Genomic DNA, 15,019 nt, shown 5'->3' on the forward strand with positions numbered 1-15,019 from the left:
AAGGCGAAGGCCTGGCCTTTGTCTTTGGCCGTAAAACAGCATTTCCACTGTTTTGTATCACAGTAATACAAGTGAGCCAAAAAGGCATTTAATTTTTCTATGCGGGCCTTCTCTAAAAATAGGCTTATATCATTTTAAAAAGCTTGCTTGGATGCTATGGAATCCTGGGATTTGCCCTTTGTGAGATATCCAGCCTTTTTCCACCAGAGACCTGCTGCCTCACAAAACTACAAATCCCAGGGTTCCCTAGAAGGGAGCCATGACAGTTCAAAGCAGCGGGCCTCACTCTTTGCAGGAGCCGCGGTGGTACCGTCCACGCATGCGCTGAACCAGTGCTTTCCCAAGCTCTGGTCCTTTTTGCACTTCAGCTCCCAGAATCCTTCCGTATTGGCCGAGGTGGCCGAGACTTCTGGGAGCTGAAGTCCAAGAAAAGGCCAGAGTTAGCGTCACACTGCGCATGCGCCAACGAGACTCAGGAGAATGAAGGGGCGGGGCGACAGGTACGCGCATGCTCGTTGCGGCGCCTTGTTAGAGTTGCGTCCGCCATTTTGTGCGCGCTTCTTTTTCCCCCCTCCGGGCGCGCATGCTCAGTGCCCAGGCGCGGCTCGTCGTCGTCGTCGTCTCCGCTTTGGCCTCGGAGCGGCGTCCGCCATTTTGCATCTCCGCCGGAGGAAGGCAGGAAGGAAGGCAGGCCGGCCGGCCGTGTCCTCTCTGAGCCGGCCCGATGCACTCGGGGGTGAAGGTGTTCGTGGGCAACGTGCCTGAGGAGACGTCGCAGGTGGAGCTGCGCGAGCTCTTCGAGGCGGCGGAGCCCGGCGGCGCGGTGCTGAAGGTGGCGCTGATGAAGCAGTTCGCCTTCGTCCACCTGCGCGACGAGGCCGCCGCCGACCGCGCCATCGCCAAGCTGAACGGGCACCTGCTCCACGGGCACCGCGTGGTGGTCGAGCACTCGCGCCCCAGGCCCACCCACACCGTCAAGGTCTTCGTCGGCAACGTCTCCGCCGCCTGCACCTCCGGGGAGCTCCGCACCCTCTTCCAGGAGTTCGGGCCCGTCGTCGAGTGCGACATCGTCAAAGGTAGCGCCACGGAGCTCCCCTTCCGCCCGGCAAGGAAGGTCATCCAACCCGCTCCTGCCCTGCGGGGAGGCAGAGCACAGCAGAGTCGGAAGGGACCCAAGGGTCGCCCGGTTCAATCCCACCCCCCCCCCCCTTCTTCCCTGCAGAAGAGTCGGAAGGACACTCCGCCGCCAGGGTCGTCCATAACAAGCCCCTTCCGAGGCCCTTCCGCCAGGCAGGAACTCTCCGTCCGTGTCTTCCCCTGTTAAGCAGCACTTGCTCTTCTTCTTCCTAAGGCTTAGAGCCAGTCTCTGGAGCAGAGCAAGGAAGCTTGCTCCATCCCCATTGCGACCCCCTTCAGATGCTCAGACAGGGCTGCCCTGCCACCTCCCTCCCAGGGAGGGACCTGGCCGGCTGAGCCCTGCCAAAACCCCGTTAGAGAGTTGTTTCAGGGTTCCTGACGGTGGCAAAGGCAACTTTGTAGGACCTCCGGCTCCAAAAGTCAGGCTTGTGTTGGAAGGGACCCTTCCCAGAGGCCCAACACTCCTCCTTGGCCTTGTGGCTTTCATGCCAGGGATCTTGGCTTGACTGTTCATGCGCACATGGGCCACGCTTTATGTCCAGGGAGGAGAGAGTGCCCTCTTGTAGCACCTTTGAGACTCACTTGGCAGCATGAGCTTCCCTGGACTTGAGTCTGCTTTCCCAGATGCATGAAGAGACTGGAGTCTAGGAGGTACTCTTCAGACTAGCACAGCTCTAGCTAGCTTTCCTAGACTTCAGTCTACTTCCCCAGATGCATTGAGGTCGACTTCAGTCTAAGAAAGCTCAGGCTGCCAGCTTCTTTCTTTCCGTGAGCCTCAAAGGCACTACGTACAAGCTCTCTCTACAGACTAACAGGGCTAGATCTCCTTTAAGTCTTACCCCGTGTTTCTTGTGTGCTTTAAACTGAGCATATTTCAGTGTAACAGTCACAGCTATGCTTTCCTGTATGCGCAAAGGAGGAACTCTGGGAGTTTGGTCACATCATGCCCAATATATACCCATATCCAGTGAATGAGGGCTCCTAGGTCTGCTGCTCACATTTCCTTTCCTCCCTTCCATTGTAAAGGCTTATATCTACAAATCTGCCGTTGGGGATAAGGTCCCTTCATTTGTGGTGGATTTCTTGGGGACCTTGCTTAGCGACTATGCTTTACTGTTGCCTTCACATCCATGTCGATGAGCCTTTTAGGAAAGCTGACCACTGACAGTCCCTTATGAGCCCAAACCAGTACTCCAGGCATGGCTCAATGCGTCCCTTCAGAAAGTTGTCCAGTCTGAAGTTGAGCCAAGGTTGTTATTATTATTATTATTGTTATTATGATTAATATTAATATTTATTTATAGGTGTGAGGTTCTCTTGCAACGGCAGGACCCGGCAAAGCGTGCGCGCGTGTCAAGTAGTGCGCCTCATTCATTGTACTGCCCCCAGGTATACAGGCATCTCTCCGTTAGGCCATCCCTTTTCAGCTCTCAACGCCTGGCGTCTCACGAAACCCATACTCACCCGGTCACTCCGCTTTCTGTCAAATGCTTTCTTGTTTCTCACAAAGGAAATGCTTTTTGTTCCAGAAATCTAAAGGAGGACAGCATGGAAATAGCACATGGTAACATTTAGCATGGTTCGCCCAGCCAGCAAGGAACCTCATGGGTAACGATTTGCGGAGTCGAAGGCTTTCACGGCTGGCATCTATAGTTATTTATGGGGTTTGAGGGCTATGTGGCCATGTTCTGGAATAGTTTATTCCATCAGCACCTAAGGCTGGCCTCTTCAGAGGCGCATCAGGAATGAACTCTTCTAGAGCATGGCCACAGGGCCTGAAAAACCCACAAATGTCTATGACGTGTGGCGTCTTTGCTCATATATTTGGGCAACTGTAGCACTTAGGAAGTCTTTCCACCAAGGTCCAAAACACACTGCAGAAATAATCCAGTTTGAGATCGCTTTCACTGCCTTGGCTCTAGCTTTGTGAGACGTTCAGCCTTCTCCGTCAGAGAGCTCTGGGGCTTCAATAGACTACAATTCCCAGTGTCCCATAGCACTGAGCCAGGGCAGTTAAAGCAGTCTCAGACTGGATTATTTCTGTAGCGTGTGTTTTGGACCCACTGTAGCGCCAAGGCGGTAAACCCCAACTTTTTAAAACCTTAAGACTTGATGTGAAGCTGTGGACTCTTAGTTCCAGTAGTTAAATGCATCTTGTTGGAACTGGAGCGTCTCAGAGTTGCCAGATGCACTTGCGCCTTTGTGTGTGTGTGTGTGTACATGCGCCATAGCCTGGAAAGATTTGCATGCCGTGCGACCACTGAACGAAACTCACTCGAGGGGCCAGTGCTTTCCTGAGTCCATCATAACATTACAGGACCCGGCGTTGCGCCATGCCACACAGAGCAGTTGCTTGGAAGCACCTGCAGCCCTACTCCTGACATTAAGCGCAACAGGAGGGGGAGGCCCCAAAGTTGTCCCGCTCCAGTCTTCTTTGCAGTCTGCCGTAATAGCGACATGTCACTTGTTCTGAGACTGTGAAGTCCATCCTGAACCACAGTGTTTCCCCATTAATAGGTAGGGAGAGCACCCTAAATGGCTCGATTGAGTGATCAGGAGCGAGGCAAGAGAACTGTGGTCTTCCAAGTGTTTTGTTGGAATGCTTTGTTCTGTAATCCTATCCTGGTTGGGGTTGATGGGAACTGAAGTCCAGAAATGTCTGAAGGACCAGTAATGCTTCACTTCAGCTGTAGGGAGTAATCATGCACAGCGTTATATAGGGCATGGCCTTCCTTCCAGGATAGAGACACGGTTCTCTCTCTACTTTACTGCTTTCTTTTTGAAGGGAGCTATTGCTCTATGAAGAGTAAAACTGCCTTTGGCTAACTCTCTTCAGCCCCACTCCTACCATTAATAGTTGAACAAGAAGGGGAAAGTACCTCTCTTGAGTAAACCTGCATGAAGCACCCCGGAAAGCTCTCTGGGTGACATGGAAAATTGGAGGGTCTCTTAACCTGTTACTCATCTCCTAAGTCTCTTTCTGGTTAGGGAGCATACATGCAATGATCAGTCCTTTGTTAAATTTGGAGTGCGACTCTTCGATCTTTTGCTAGCCTTTTGAAAGGATGTTTTCTAGAAGGAGAATTTCAGATCTACTGTTAAATGAATGCTTTATGGTATCATTTTCCCCCCATAGGTTTCAGTATAGATAAAACAATAGCATCGAACTTAGAACTCCATTGCAAAAGCATCCTGATCCCCCGGATTCACATGGTGATGCATGTAGCCGCATGGAGATGGCCTGGTATATTCTGGCCCTCTCTGGGAACTCGCCTGTGATAAGCCAAAAGGGAAAATCCTTCTTGATCCGGAGTACTGTAGGGTTTTTGGAGTGGGATGGGTCCAAGGCTTAGCCGTTTAGGGCAGCTCTTCAGTCCCTTCTGTGCCCTGCTAGGCGCCAGTGGCTTGTCCTTTCATTGTGGCTGTCGTTGCAGAACAGCTAGTCCACCGCAGTTGGTTGTCTGCCTTGTCCAGCTGTCGAATAGATGTCTTGCTGGCTGAGTGCTTTCATTGTGGTCCCCAGGTCAAATCCAAGTAGGCATGGGTTCCGGGAATGAAATGTCATGTGTCCCTTAATGATAACCTTCTGTCTACTGCTTTGTCAGACTATGCGTTCGTTCACATGGAGAAGGACGAGGATGCTAGAGCCGCCATTGAACATCTTAATGGAAGGGACGTCAAAGGAAAAAGGATTAATGTCGAACTCTCTAATAAAGCTCATAAGAGGGGCCCGGCTGGACCCGGAGGCCAGCTGGGGATCGGGACCGAAAAGAACAAAATCCCAACCTTAGAGAAACTCCAAGCCCGGAGTGATGGTTTGAGAGCTGGTAACCTTGGGTTCCCAATGGCAGCGTCAGCTTATTCCTCCCTCGAATATGATTATCAGCAGCGCCTGGGGAACAGTGGTTTAACCAAATTTGACTCCCAAGACAGTCAGGCCTCCTCTTACTTTGGAAGGGACAGGAGCCCCATTAGACGCTCACCCACGAGAGCAGGCTACGCCATTCCCATAACAGCGCAGCAAGCGGCCTACAGAGACCAGCCTTCCGCTTCCCTGGGAACAGCCTACAGAGACCAGTCCGCAGCAGCCCTCGGAATGGCCTACAGACCCCAGCCCACCACTGGGCAGGCAGCGATGTACAGAGCCCAGTCCTCGGCTATGCTTGGCAGTGCATACAAAGCCCAGGCCTCTGTTCCTCTGGGGACTTCAGGGGCCCAGCCGGCCGCCTCTGCCCTCACCTCCTACAACACCCAGGCAGCCGCCTATGGGGCCCAGGCAGCCGCTTCCCAAGTCTCTGCTTACGAGGCCCAGCCTGCCACAACATATGCAGCCGCTTACGGAGCCCAGGCTGCTGCAACATACGCAGCTTCCTACGGGGCTCAAGCGGCAGCGCTTTCTGCAACCTATGGGGCTCAGCCTGCAGCCAACCAGTCAGCCTTGTATAGTGCCCATGCTCTCTCGGCGCAGACGGCTTCGTATGGGGTCCAGCCCGCCGTTGGCCATGCCGCCGCTGCTTATGGGGCTCAGACTGCCTCTGCTCTGCCTGCTGCATACGGGGCGCAGTCTGCAGCAAGTCTGGCAGCTGCTTATAGTATGCAGGATGCTAGTGCTTCCTATAAGACCCAGCTGTCTGCCTCACTTCCAACAGCCTACAGAACACCAGTCGAGGCCGCCTATGCGGCGCAGCAGTCCGCTTCTGTTCCCTTAGCAGCAGGTTACCGAGCCCAGCCAGCATACAATGGCCTGACTCAGCCTGCGCAGCAGGTGGCTCCGTCTTCAGGGATGTTGCAGTCCGAAGTCGCCAGCCTGCACCCGCAGTACGAACGCGCCCGCCTGTCCCCGCCACCACGCGGTAGCCGTGAGGATCTCTACCGGAAAGCGGCTGCGATGAATAAGAGGTATGCAGCTGAATCAGGGCAATGCTTTGCAGATCCATCATGCCTTCTCTCTCCTAGGATCTCTACACTTTCAGTGTGACCCGAAGGAGTCTTCCTTCTGCCGGCTCTGGGAGTTGTTTGGAAGGAAGGGTGGGTTGGATTTGGGGCTCATCCTTTCCTACCATGGCTTTGTGGTTGATTCCTCTTTTGGTTCAGCTCAGCTTTAAAACCTTTTCTGTGCATTATGCTTCAAGGAGGGAGGCAAGGAGGGGCTGCATTTTACCATCTTTCCCTGGCTGCATTTTTTCTGTGTCTTTGTCGAAGTGTTCAGTAACAAATTGCGGGGCTGGAAAATCCCTGGGTAGAGAGGGGTTTCAGAAAGGTTTTCACCAACCTTTGTAGGTCTTAGAAGGAAAGTAGACTCATGCGCCTCCAAAATTGATTTTACAAACAAGAGATGCGGTGGCTGGATTTCTTCACTATGTTAGGCCTGAGGCTAGTCTTTCCATTTTAAGCAGGCAGACTATGGGAATCGAGTCCTGTATTTCACATGTTATTTTCAGCCATCTTCAGCGCCAAGAGGCAGGGTGGGAGGCTTGCTTTTTGGTGGTACGTTCAGGGCTGAATTTCAGCTGTGAAACATGTGTGCCCACATATTAGAATGTATTCTTCTCACCAGATCATCATCAAGAACTTCATGCAGCCTTTCATTTAAGATAAGATTGAGTTCCCGTATCCTCTGTCTTAGCGACTCACATTGGATTTAGTATTGTACTCCGATGGTAGGCTCAAAAGGCTATGAAACGGTCAGCGATATTATACTCTTCCCATAGTTTTATGGAACAGGAACGCCATGGAGAGACTCCCTGTGCCACCTGAGACAGAGGTTGAGTAGTTTGGAGTTCAAGCTATGAAGGAGAAGTTGTCCTTTGGGGTTGCTGTCGTAGGTTGCGCACTTCTCCTCTGTATGGTTGGGGGGACAGGTCTTCTCCATCACGGTGTATGAATCATTTGGGGCATGAGCTTTTTAATTTATCAAATGTCTCTTCTCTTAACCAGGTACAATACTGACCTCTCAGATGACCGCCGTTTAGCCGACCTCTCTGATTTCCGCCATTTAGCAGACTCCCCCCATGCGTACCGCCATTCGCCGACAAAGGCTCAGCTGGATTATCGCCGCCTCCCAGAAATGCAGTCCGATTATGCCCGTTACGCGGGTGCCTATGGCGACTATTTGCGTAGCGCACAACTGCAGCTGCATGCTAGTTACCAGCGCCGCTTGTAGAGGATTTTCCCCCGTCTCCTGGGGTGGGACAGCGTCATTCTCTTGGCGCCCGCCGTGTAACACTCTTTGCATAACGTCTCGGATGAGCAGTCCTTGCCGTTTGGGTTCAGGATAGCCTTTTAGTCACTACCTTTCTCTCTTCTGGGTGACCACAGCAGCTGGCCATTCTAACGTGTGTATCTTTTTTGTTTCTGTCTTTCCCTGTATTGAGCGAAGGGTATGCCATTTTAGTGAGCCATGTGTGGCCATCCAGGACATTTCCCATTTAGCTTCCCATCTTTAATTTCACTTCAGGCTCAGGAGAGCGCTGTACGTTGCAGCACATTTCAGCCTTTTAAAGCCAAAGTTTCTGAGGCAAGGAGAACAACGCTTTTCCCGTTTCCTTGGTCTCGCTTGCTCCAGGTTCCATGATGGATGAATGAAACCTATTGGAATCTTCATTTTCAGGAATTGAGGGTTTCTTTTTCTTCGTATCCTTTCCAAAATCAGCTCAGTCGCTTGTCTGTAACATCGTCCTTCATTGATTTATACCAGTATAGAGTGTGTAAGGAAGCCTAGTGATAGGAATGAGTAGGGTTTCTCCCTTTCTTTTTTGTATTAACTGTAAATAAATCAGCTGATTGGAATTTTAGAAACATCAGTTTGTCTGGTGGTTTTGGAAGTGCCGGTGGTGTGTGTGTGTTAACTGTCCTCCCTTTCCTTTTTGGTTGTGCATAAACCACACTTGCCCAGCCTGTATCTTTCCAGATGCTTTGGCTTACAGTTCCCATTGTCCCTTCCTTTTGGTTTTGCAGACCATGGCTGATAGAAGCGGGTCCAGAACATCTGAAGGAGCCTCAGTTGGTGAAAGATGGTGTGGTCAGTTAAATTCAGAACCATCCCTCCTGATGCAGGCTCCAAAGGTATTAGGCATACTCAGTAGTAGCAGTGAATGCAGACTACAGTCTTCCAAAGAAATGTGTTAGATCCACTCAGCTTCCAACTTTTCACAAGAGCAGTTTATTTGCTGTTGCAGCTGCTGAAAACCATTTATGCCACATCAAAGAAGCGTTTATCTCCTAATATTCTGGAATTGCTGGATGATCTGTGTCTTGCCACATGAAATACATTCATCCCTCCACATTTGCGGCTTTGTGACTTCCGAGGATTTGATTTACTCACATATTTTATTAGTATGTTCTCTTTAGGAATATCTTGGTCCTCCAGCAGAATTCTATGGTCAATGTCTGACAGATGTTGACCACAGAGTTGCAGTGGAGGACCTGGAGATTCCTAGAGAGAACAGTCCACTAGGCATTTTGTAGCTCCTCCGGCATAATTCTATGGTCAATGTCTGGCAGATGTTGACCTCAGAGATTCCTAGAGGGAGTACACTAATAGCTCCTCCGGCATAATTCTGTGGCCAGCATTTGGCCGATGATGACCAACCACAGTGTTGCACTGGAGGACCTAGAGATTTCTAGAGACAACATTCCACTAGGTCTTTGTAGCTCCTGCAGCACAACTCTATGGTCAATGCCTGGCAGATGTTGGACACAGAGTTGCACTGGAAGACCTAGAGGTTCCTAGAGAGGTGTTTTTGTTACTTGCAGTTTTTCCACATTCACAGGGGTCTTGTGCCCTCAACCCCATCCATTGTGGAGGGACAAGTGTACAGGGATGGTGACATGCTGGCAAAATGGTGGGACATTCGTACACAAGGACCCTTTGGTTGATGCGCGCCACCCATGAGGCTCATTTAAGTAGTCTTTTGGTACTTAAACCTCAGTATCAAGACTTATCTCCTTGGCTGTTGCTGTATCCGTCCGTCCCCCTAAAAAAGTGCCATTAGTATCTGTTCCCTTTGTATCCCCAAGGAGCTCAGTGCGTCATACGAGGGGATTGTCTCTTCACAAAAGTTAAGAGGAGAGAGTCCGCCGATCCTTGCGTCATTTTACGGCTGAGCGAGGATCCGAATCTGGACCAGGGTGGTGGGCTAGAGATATGTTCTGGGGGCCGACGATAGCTTAAAAACCCATAGGGCAACCATTATTGGTTATTTGCAGACTTTATTAATACGTTCTCTTTAGGAACATCTAGGTCCCTCCAGCACAATGTTAGTTTCAACCGACTTGTGAGGCATGTGGCGGCGGCAGCGGCTTAAGCTTTAACAACCGTTCTGTGGTGGAGTTCGTGCATCAGGGTGAACACACCAATAACAAAACCTGGTCTACACTGCAGAGTTAGCGCAGTTTGCTAACAGTATTAACTGTCAATGCTATGCAATCCTGGGGTTTGTAGTTTTGGGGGACGTTTAGCTTCCTGTCAGAAAGGCGCAAAGTGTTGGACTGCGACTCTGGAGATCAGGGTTCGGCTCTCATGTAAACTCATTGGACGAGTCACACTCTCTCAGCTTCAGAGGGCAAACCAAGAAAGGGAGACGATGTTCGGGTCACAAATGGCTTTGGAGGCTCACAGCTGTGGCCTCAAAGGACTACAAATCCCAGGATTCCATAGCAGCCTTACAGTGTTGTGCTTGTGACACAGTAAACAACTATATATGGTCTTCAAATAAAACACTCCGCACTGCAGGGTTGTTGCAGTTTGGCGCCGCTCTAACCGCTGACTTCAATTTGATGGAATTCTGGGATTTGTAGTTTGGTGAGACACGTGGCCTTCTCTTAAAGAGCTCTGGGGGGGTTCACAGTAAACTACAACTCCCAGGGTTTGAGTCTCTGTGGTTAAAGCAGTGTGAAACTGAATTAATTGTGCCTCCCTTAGGCTTCAGAAACGAGGCCCTAGCTGAGGCCTAGTCCACACTAGCCGTTGCCAAGGCAACCTTTCAACCGGAGAAGAAAATGGAGTCACTGCCTCAACAGTAAGCTCCGCCCCTGTCCTTTCCCGTGCGGGGATTGGTAGAGCGGGCTGTCGCTTCCTCAGCGCTCCCGCCCTCAGTTCACTTTCGCTTATCCTGATTGGTGGACGTTGTCGCCATTTTCCTCGGCTCTCGGGCCAATCGCCGTGGGCGGGACCTTCATAGATGACGTACTTCGCTCCGCCCTTTCTTGCTCCCGTCCAATTAGGAGAGCGGGTAGGCGGGGCTTAAGACAAAGCGGCGCTTTCCATTGGCTGCGGGTGCCCAGGGAGTGTAAAAAGTACCTTTTACTAGTCACATCTCGCTTTCTTAAGTATGGAGGGGTATGGAGCTGGAAAAGTTACTTTTTTCGACTACAGCCGTTCCCAGAACCCTCCAGCAAGCATGGCACTCATGCATCTAATAAGAGAATGAAGTTTCCAGCCTCTGGAAAATGAAATATACAGTCTCTATATCTGTAATTGCTTCATTTCTCCTGTATTGTGTCTCTTCTGTTTGTATCTCAACACAGGAATTGTGTCATATCCTCCTAACACAGAACTTGACCTGATCTACTGTCTTTCACCAATAAAGATCAAAATGACAACAATTTTAATGTCTATTATTATTATTATTATTATTATTATTATTATTATGTTGCTTTCTCCAACCTCAACAATGATCATCCACAGCCTCTTTCTTAACTCTGAATGGAAATGATATTTTACAGCTGATGAAAACCTGCTATTCTATCCTAACCAGAAATATGGCTTCGGAGATCTCCGCTGTACATAGATCGGTTAAAAACGAAATGCGACAAAACAAAACAAACCTATGTTTGTGTATGTGTATATAAATATATATACACATACACAAAATTAAATTATCTATCTATCTATATCTATCTTATTGTTATGTCTGTTACCCGCCTCGATCCAATATATGGAGAGGCGGGATACAAATAAATATTATTATTGTTATTATTATTACACACACACACACACACACATATATATGAATTAAACATATTTATATAAATACTACATATATATATATATATATACACACAGACATGTATAAACACACATATATATATATATATATATCAATTAAATTAAATAGTACATTCTCTCTCTCTCTCTCTCTCTCTATATATATATATATATATAATAGAATCGTAGAGTTGGAAAAGACCACTAGGGCCATCCAGTCCAACCCCATTCTGCCATGCAGGAAATCCAAATCAAAGCATCCCTGACAGATGTCCATCCAGCCTCTGCTTAAAGACCTCCAAGGAAGGAGACTCTATCACCCTCCGAGGAAGGAGTGCATTCCATTGTCGAACAGCCCTAACTGTCAGGAAGTTGCTCCTAATGTTCAGGTGGAATCTCTTTTCCTGCAGCTTGCATCCATTGTTCCGGGGTCTGTTCTCTGGAAGCAGCGAAAAACAAGCTTGCTCCCTCTTCAATATGAACATCCCTTCAAATTTAAACAGGGCGATCCTATCACTCTTAACCTTCTTTTCTCCAGGCTAAACTCCCCAGCTCCTAAGTCGTTCCTCATAGGGATTCATGGTTTCCAAACCCTTCACCCTTTTTGTCGCCCTCCTTTTGACACATGGCTCCAGTTTCTCAATTTCCTTTCTGAATTGTGCCGCCACCTAATATATAAAAAACACACACACAACAACCCATATATATATATATTATATTATCTAATATACATATAAATAGTACTTCTACATGCATTGCAATATATACTTATATATATATATGTATGTATTAAATTGTTTTATATATATATATATAGTGCTATCTACTAAAATAATTTAATAAAACACATATTAATACATATTAACATTAAATAATAAACTATAGCAAGCTACAAATAAAAAACAAACCTACGATAATATAACAATCCGTTTAACCGTTTAATAAATGCTAGGGAACTCTTGAGGTAGGAACAAATATTCCAAGAGGAACCTTTTATGTCGGGGGTACGGTTTCCAGAGGGAAGACTAAGAGCGTTGCACCGCATCCATATAAAAAAGCCTTATCGCGTTCGTAGGTGGAGCTTATGACGACACCAAAAGGGGCGTGTCTAGAACCGGAAGTAACAGGGGGACGGTGTTGGCGTGCCGGACCTGGGGGGGAACATGGCGCTGAACGCGGCGGGTAAGCGAGAGGCAGAGGGGAAGGGGTAACCATGGCAACGCGGCCTAGTCGGGCCTAGAGAAGCCTTTTTTTTTTCCTGGCGAGGAAATCCAGGGAAGGATGGAGGGAGAGCGGGGTGTCTGTGTGGCTTCTGTCCGGTAATTCTGGGGCTCCGCGGTCCTTTGTCTCTCTTTCAGGGAGCGACGAGGCGGAGTGGGTCCCTCCGTCGGAGGCGGAGCTGAAGGTGATCCAGGCCCGGCGGGAGCGGCAGGACAAGATCAGCAAGCTGATGAGCGACTACCTGCTGAAGGGCTACCGCATGCTGGGCGACTGCTGCGAGGAGTGCGGGGTGAGAGCAGGAGGAGGAGGAGGAGAGGGCCTCTGGGAAGGCTCTCAGAGACAGGACCCAAATCCTGCCCTCAGAAGGAGGAGAATGGAGGATATTGCCCCAGAATGGAGGACACCGGCGCTTAAAAGCACTCACATGAATATAAATGCATGGTGGTTGTGGTCAGAAAGGAGGACACTCGAGAACAATGGAGGACACAGCCAAATCAAAGCTAGGGACACTCATATAAATATAAACACATGCTTCTTAGTCATGCTCAAAATGGAGGCCCTCTTGCTCAGGAGGCTGGAACGGGGCACGTCTTTCTCCTTTGTAAGCGTTGTTTTCCTTTCTTTCCAAACCTTGATGCTCTCCTTCTCTCTTTCCCTCCGACCTTCTCTCCTTCCAGACCATTTTGCTGCAGGACAAGCGGAAGAAGCTCTACTGCGTTGCTTGCCAAGAACTGAACTCCGATGTGGACAAGGACAACCCAGGTAAGGCCAGACAGCGGCAGAGCCTGCGGCCGTTCCCTTGTCAGATCCAGCTCCACATTGAACGTTCCGGTGGGACTGGAAGGGTAAGTGTTCTGGATCAGAAGAGACGCCAGACAGACAGGCTCACAGAGCTAGAAGAGACCCCAAGGGCAATGCACTCCAACCCTATTCTGCCATGCAGGAACTCACACTCAAAGCACGCCCCAAAAGATGGCCATCCAGCCTCTGTTTAGAGACCTCCAAAGAAGGAGGCTCCATCACTCATTCCACTATTGAGCAGCTCTTACTCTCAGGAAGCTCTTCCTAATGTTGAGCTGGAATCTCTTTTCCTGCCATTTGCATCCATTGCTCCATTGGGTCCTATTCTCTGGAGCAGCAGAAAACAAGCTTGCTCCACCTTGAACATAACATCCTTTCAAAGTTGGGGATGGGGCTTCATTCCGGTGGATGTGAGTGCTTTATTTGCTCCTTCCTTCAAGGTGCACAAGCAGGGTTAGAGATGCATTTGGCAATGGCCTCCACCTTATCAGATGCCCAAGATTGCAGAATTGCAGAAGAGCCCCTCAGATCTCTGGGCTCATCATTGTGCATCCAGCTATAATAATCATAATCACAATCATAACAACAACAGCTTTTATTTATATCCTGCCTGCTCCGACTAGGACTGAGGCGGCTTACGGCAAAAAAGTCCAATACATAGTGAAATAACAATATACAACAATCCCAAATTCTACCCTCCACCCCTTAAAATAACAATTAAATCACAAATACCTTAAAAGATTGGTACTAAAATCAACTAGGTCAACTAAAAGCAGAAGGAAGGATGGGGCAGGAGATAATCGATGGGATAGACTATATGATAGTTCAGTGCCATAGCCAGACCTTCTCCAATCATTCCTGTCCACCATGAAGCTCAGTATGAGGCAGAGTCGGGGTGTTGGTATGTGCCTCTATGTAGCACAGGTCCATGTGTAGATATTTACACTACACTAAAGGGGTGTTGAATTGAAGCCATCATCAGGAAGTCTGGACCTAAACTGGATAGGGCTGTCATAACCAGCACTTTGAATCATGCTCAGGTACTTCTCTTTCCAGCCCTGAACGCTCAGGCCGCTCTGTCCCAGGTGCGCGAGCGCCAGCTAGCCGCCAACTCCGAGGACAACTCGGCGTCTCCCGAGTACCTCTCCGCTCTGCCGACACCTCGACACGTCCCCCGCCCAGAACACTGCGAAGGAGCGGCCTCGGGACTCCGGGTCTCCGGCCCTGTGCCAGCGCTCCCGGTGCCGGTCGTGGCAGCCCCCAGCCCACCACCCGTCAGCGCCCTGACTCTGGCAGAGGAGGCCATCCTGCAGAAGATGGACTGGGCCAGCCACGAGCTCCAGCACAGCACTTCCATCGAGATGAGCATCCAGCTCTGTTCGCTCATCCGTTCCTGCACAGAATCCCTCAAGAGCCTCAAGGAACTGCAGCAGTGAGCAGCCGGCCCTGATCTCTGGGATGCGGCGCCAGGGCATGGAGGGGCACCAAGGATGGGTGCCCCATAGAGGCTAGTGTCCAAGCCTTTCAAACAAGACTGTGTTCTTTCTTCCGATTAAAACGTGTCCTCGTTCTTTCATTCTAATCGTCTTGAGGTTTGGGGGATGTTACTGCAACTTTGCGCTGGTTTAGTGACGCTCATTTTGAAGGGGGAAGAGGGTACATAGGTTAGACCTGCACTTGTCCATAGCCAGAGCACCAAGCTTGTGACCCACCATGATCTTAATGCTTGCCTGGGGTTTTGAACCTGGGATTGTGACATCCTGGGAGCCGTAGTCTAAGATCCTGGGTTCCTGTGTTGAGGAAAGGTGGTTTAGTAGACCACAATAAGCCACAAATATGTGCCTCGTCTTCCTTCTGAATGTCTTGCGCTTT

The 15,019-nt window shown here is 49.5% G+C and overlaps 1 protein-coding gene across 6 annotated transcripts; it reads left to right on the forward strand.

Moving 5' to 3' along the window:
- The first annotated feature begins 534 nt into the window (after positions 1-534).
- On the forward strand, positions 535-14,729 carry LOC121916233 (protein ZNRD2-like). 6 transcript variants are annotated; one of them, XM_042441091.1, is made up of 4 exons: positions 562-1,076; positions 12,484-12,635; positions 13,024-13,191; positions 14,204-14,341. In XM_042441091.1, the coding sequence occupies exons 1-4, from the start codon at positions 725-727 to the stop codon at positions 14,207-14,209; spliced, it is 678 nt and encodes a 225-aa protein (XP_042297025.1). In that variant the 5' UTR covers positions 562-724; the 3' UTR covers positions 14,210-14,341. The 6 variants fall into 6 exon arrangements, with proteins under 6 accessions (XP_042297028.1, XP_042297022.1, XP_042297025.1 ...); XM_042441090.1 differs by having other exon boundaries at positions 627-1,076; positions 13,024-13,108; positions 14,204-14,729; XM_042441093.1 differs by lacking the exon at positions 562-1,076 and adding an exon at positions 12,207-12,307 and having other exon boundaries at positions 13,024-13,108; positions 14,204-14,729.
- Positions 14,730-15,019: the final 290 nt, after the last annotated feature.

The sequence above is a fragment of the Sceloporus undulatus genome, chromosome 9 (genome assembly GCF_019175285.1).
Source record: "Sceloporus undulatus isolate JIND9_A2432 ecotype Alabama chromosome 9, SceUnd_v1.1, whole genome shotgun sequence".
NCBI classification, from domain to species: domain Eukaryota; kingdom Metazoa; phylum Chordata; class Lepidosauria; order Squamata; family Phrynosomatidae; genus Sceloporus; species Sceloporus undulatus.

What these genes read in the sequence shown, in the direction of transcription:
- LOC121916233 (XM_042441088.1), top strand. Translation starts at nt 725, where the DNA reads ATGCACTCGGGGGTGAAGGTGTTCGTGGGCAACGTGCCTGAGGAGACG. An exon ending in CGAGTGCGACATCGTCAAAG is followed by an intron (nt 1,077 to 4,742) that starts GTAGCGCCACGG and finishes CTGCTTTGTCAG; the next exon opens with ACTATGCGTTCGTTCACATG. An exon ending in GCGGCTGCGATGAATAAGAG is followed by an intron (nt 6,037 to 7,074) that starts GTATGCAGCTGA and finishes TCTCTTAACCAG; the next exon opens with GTACAATACTGACCTCTCAG.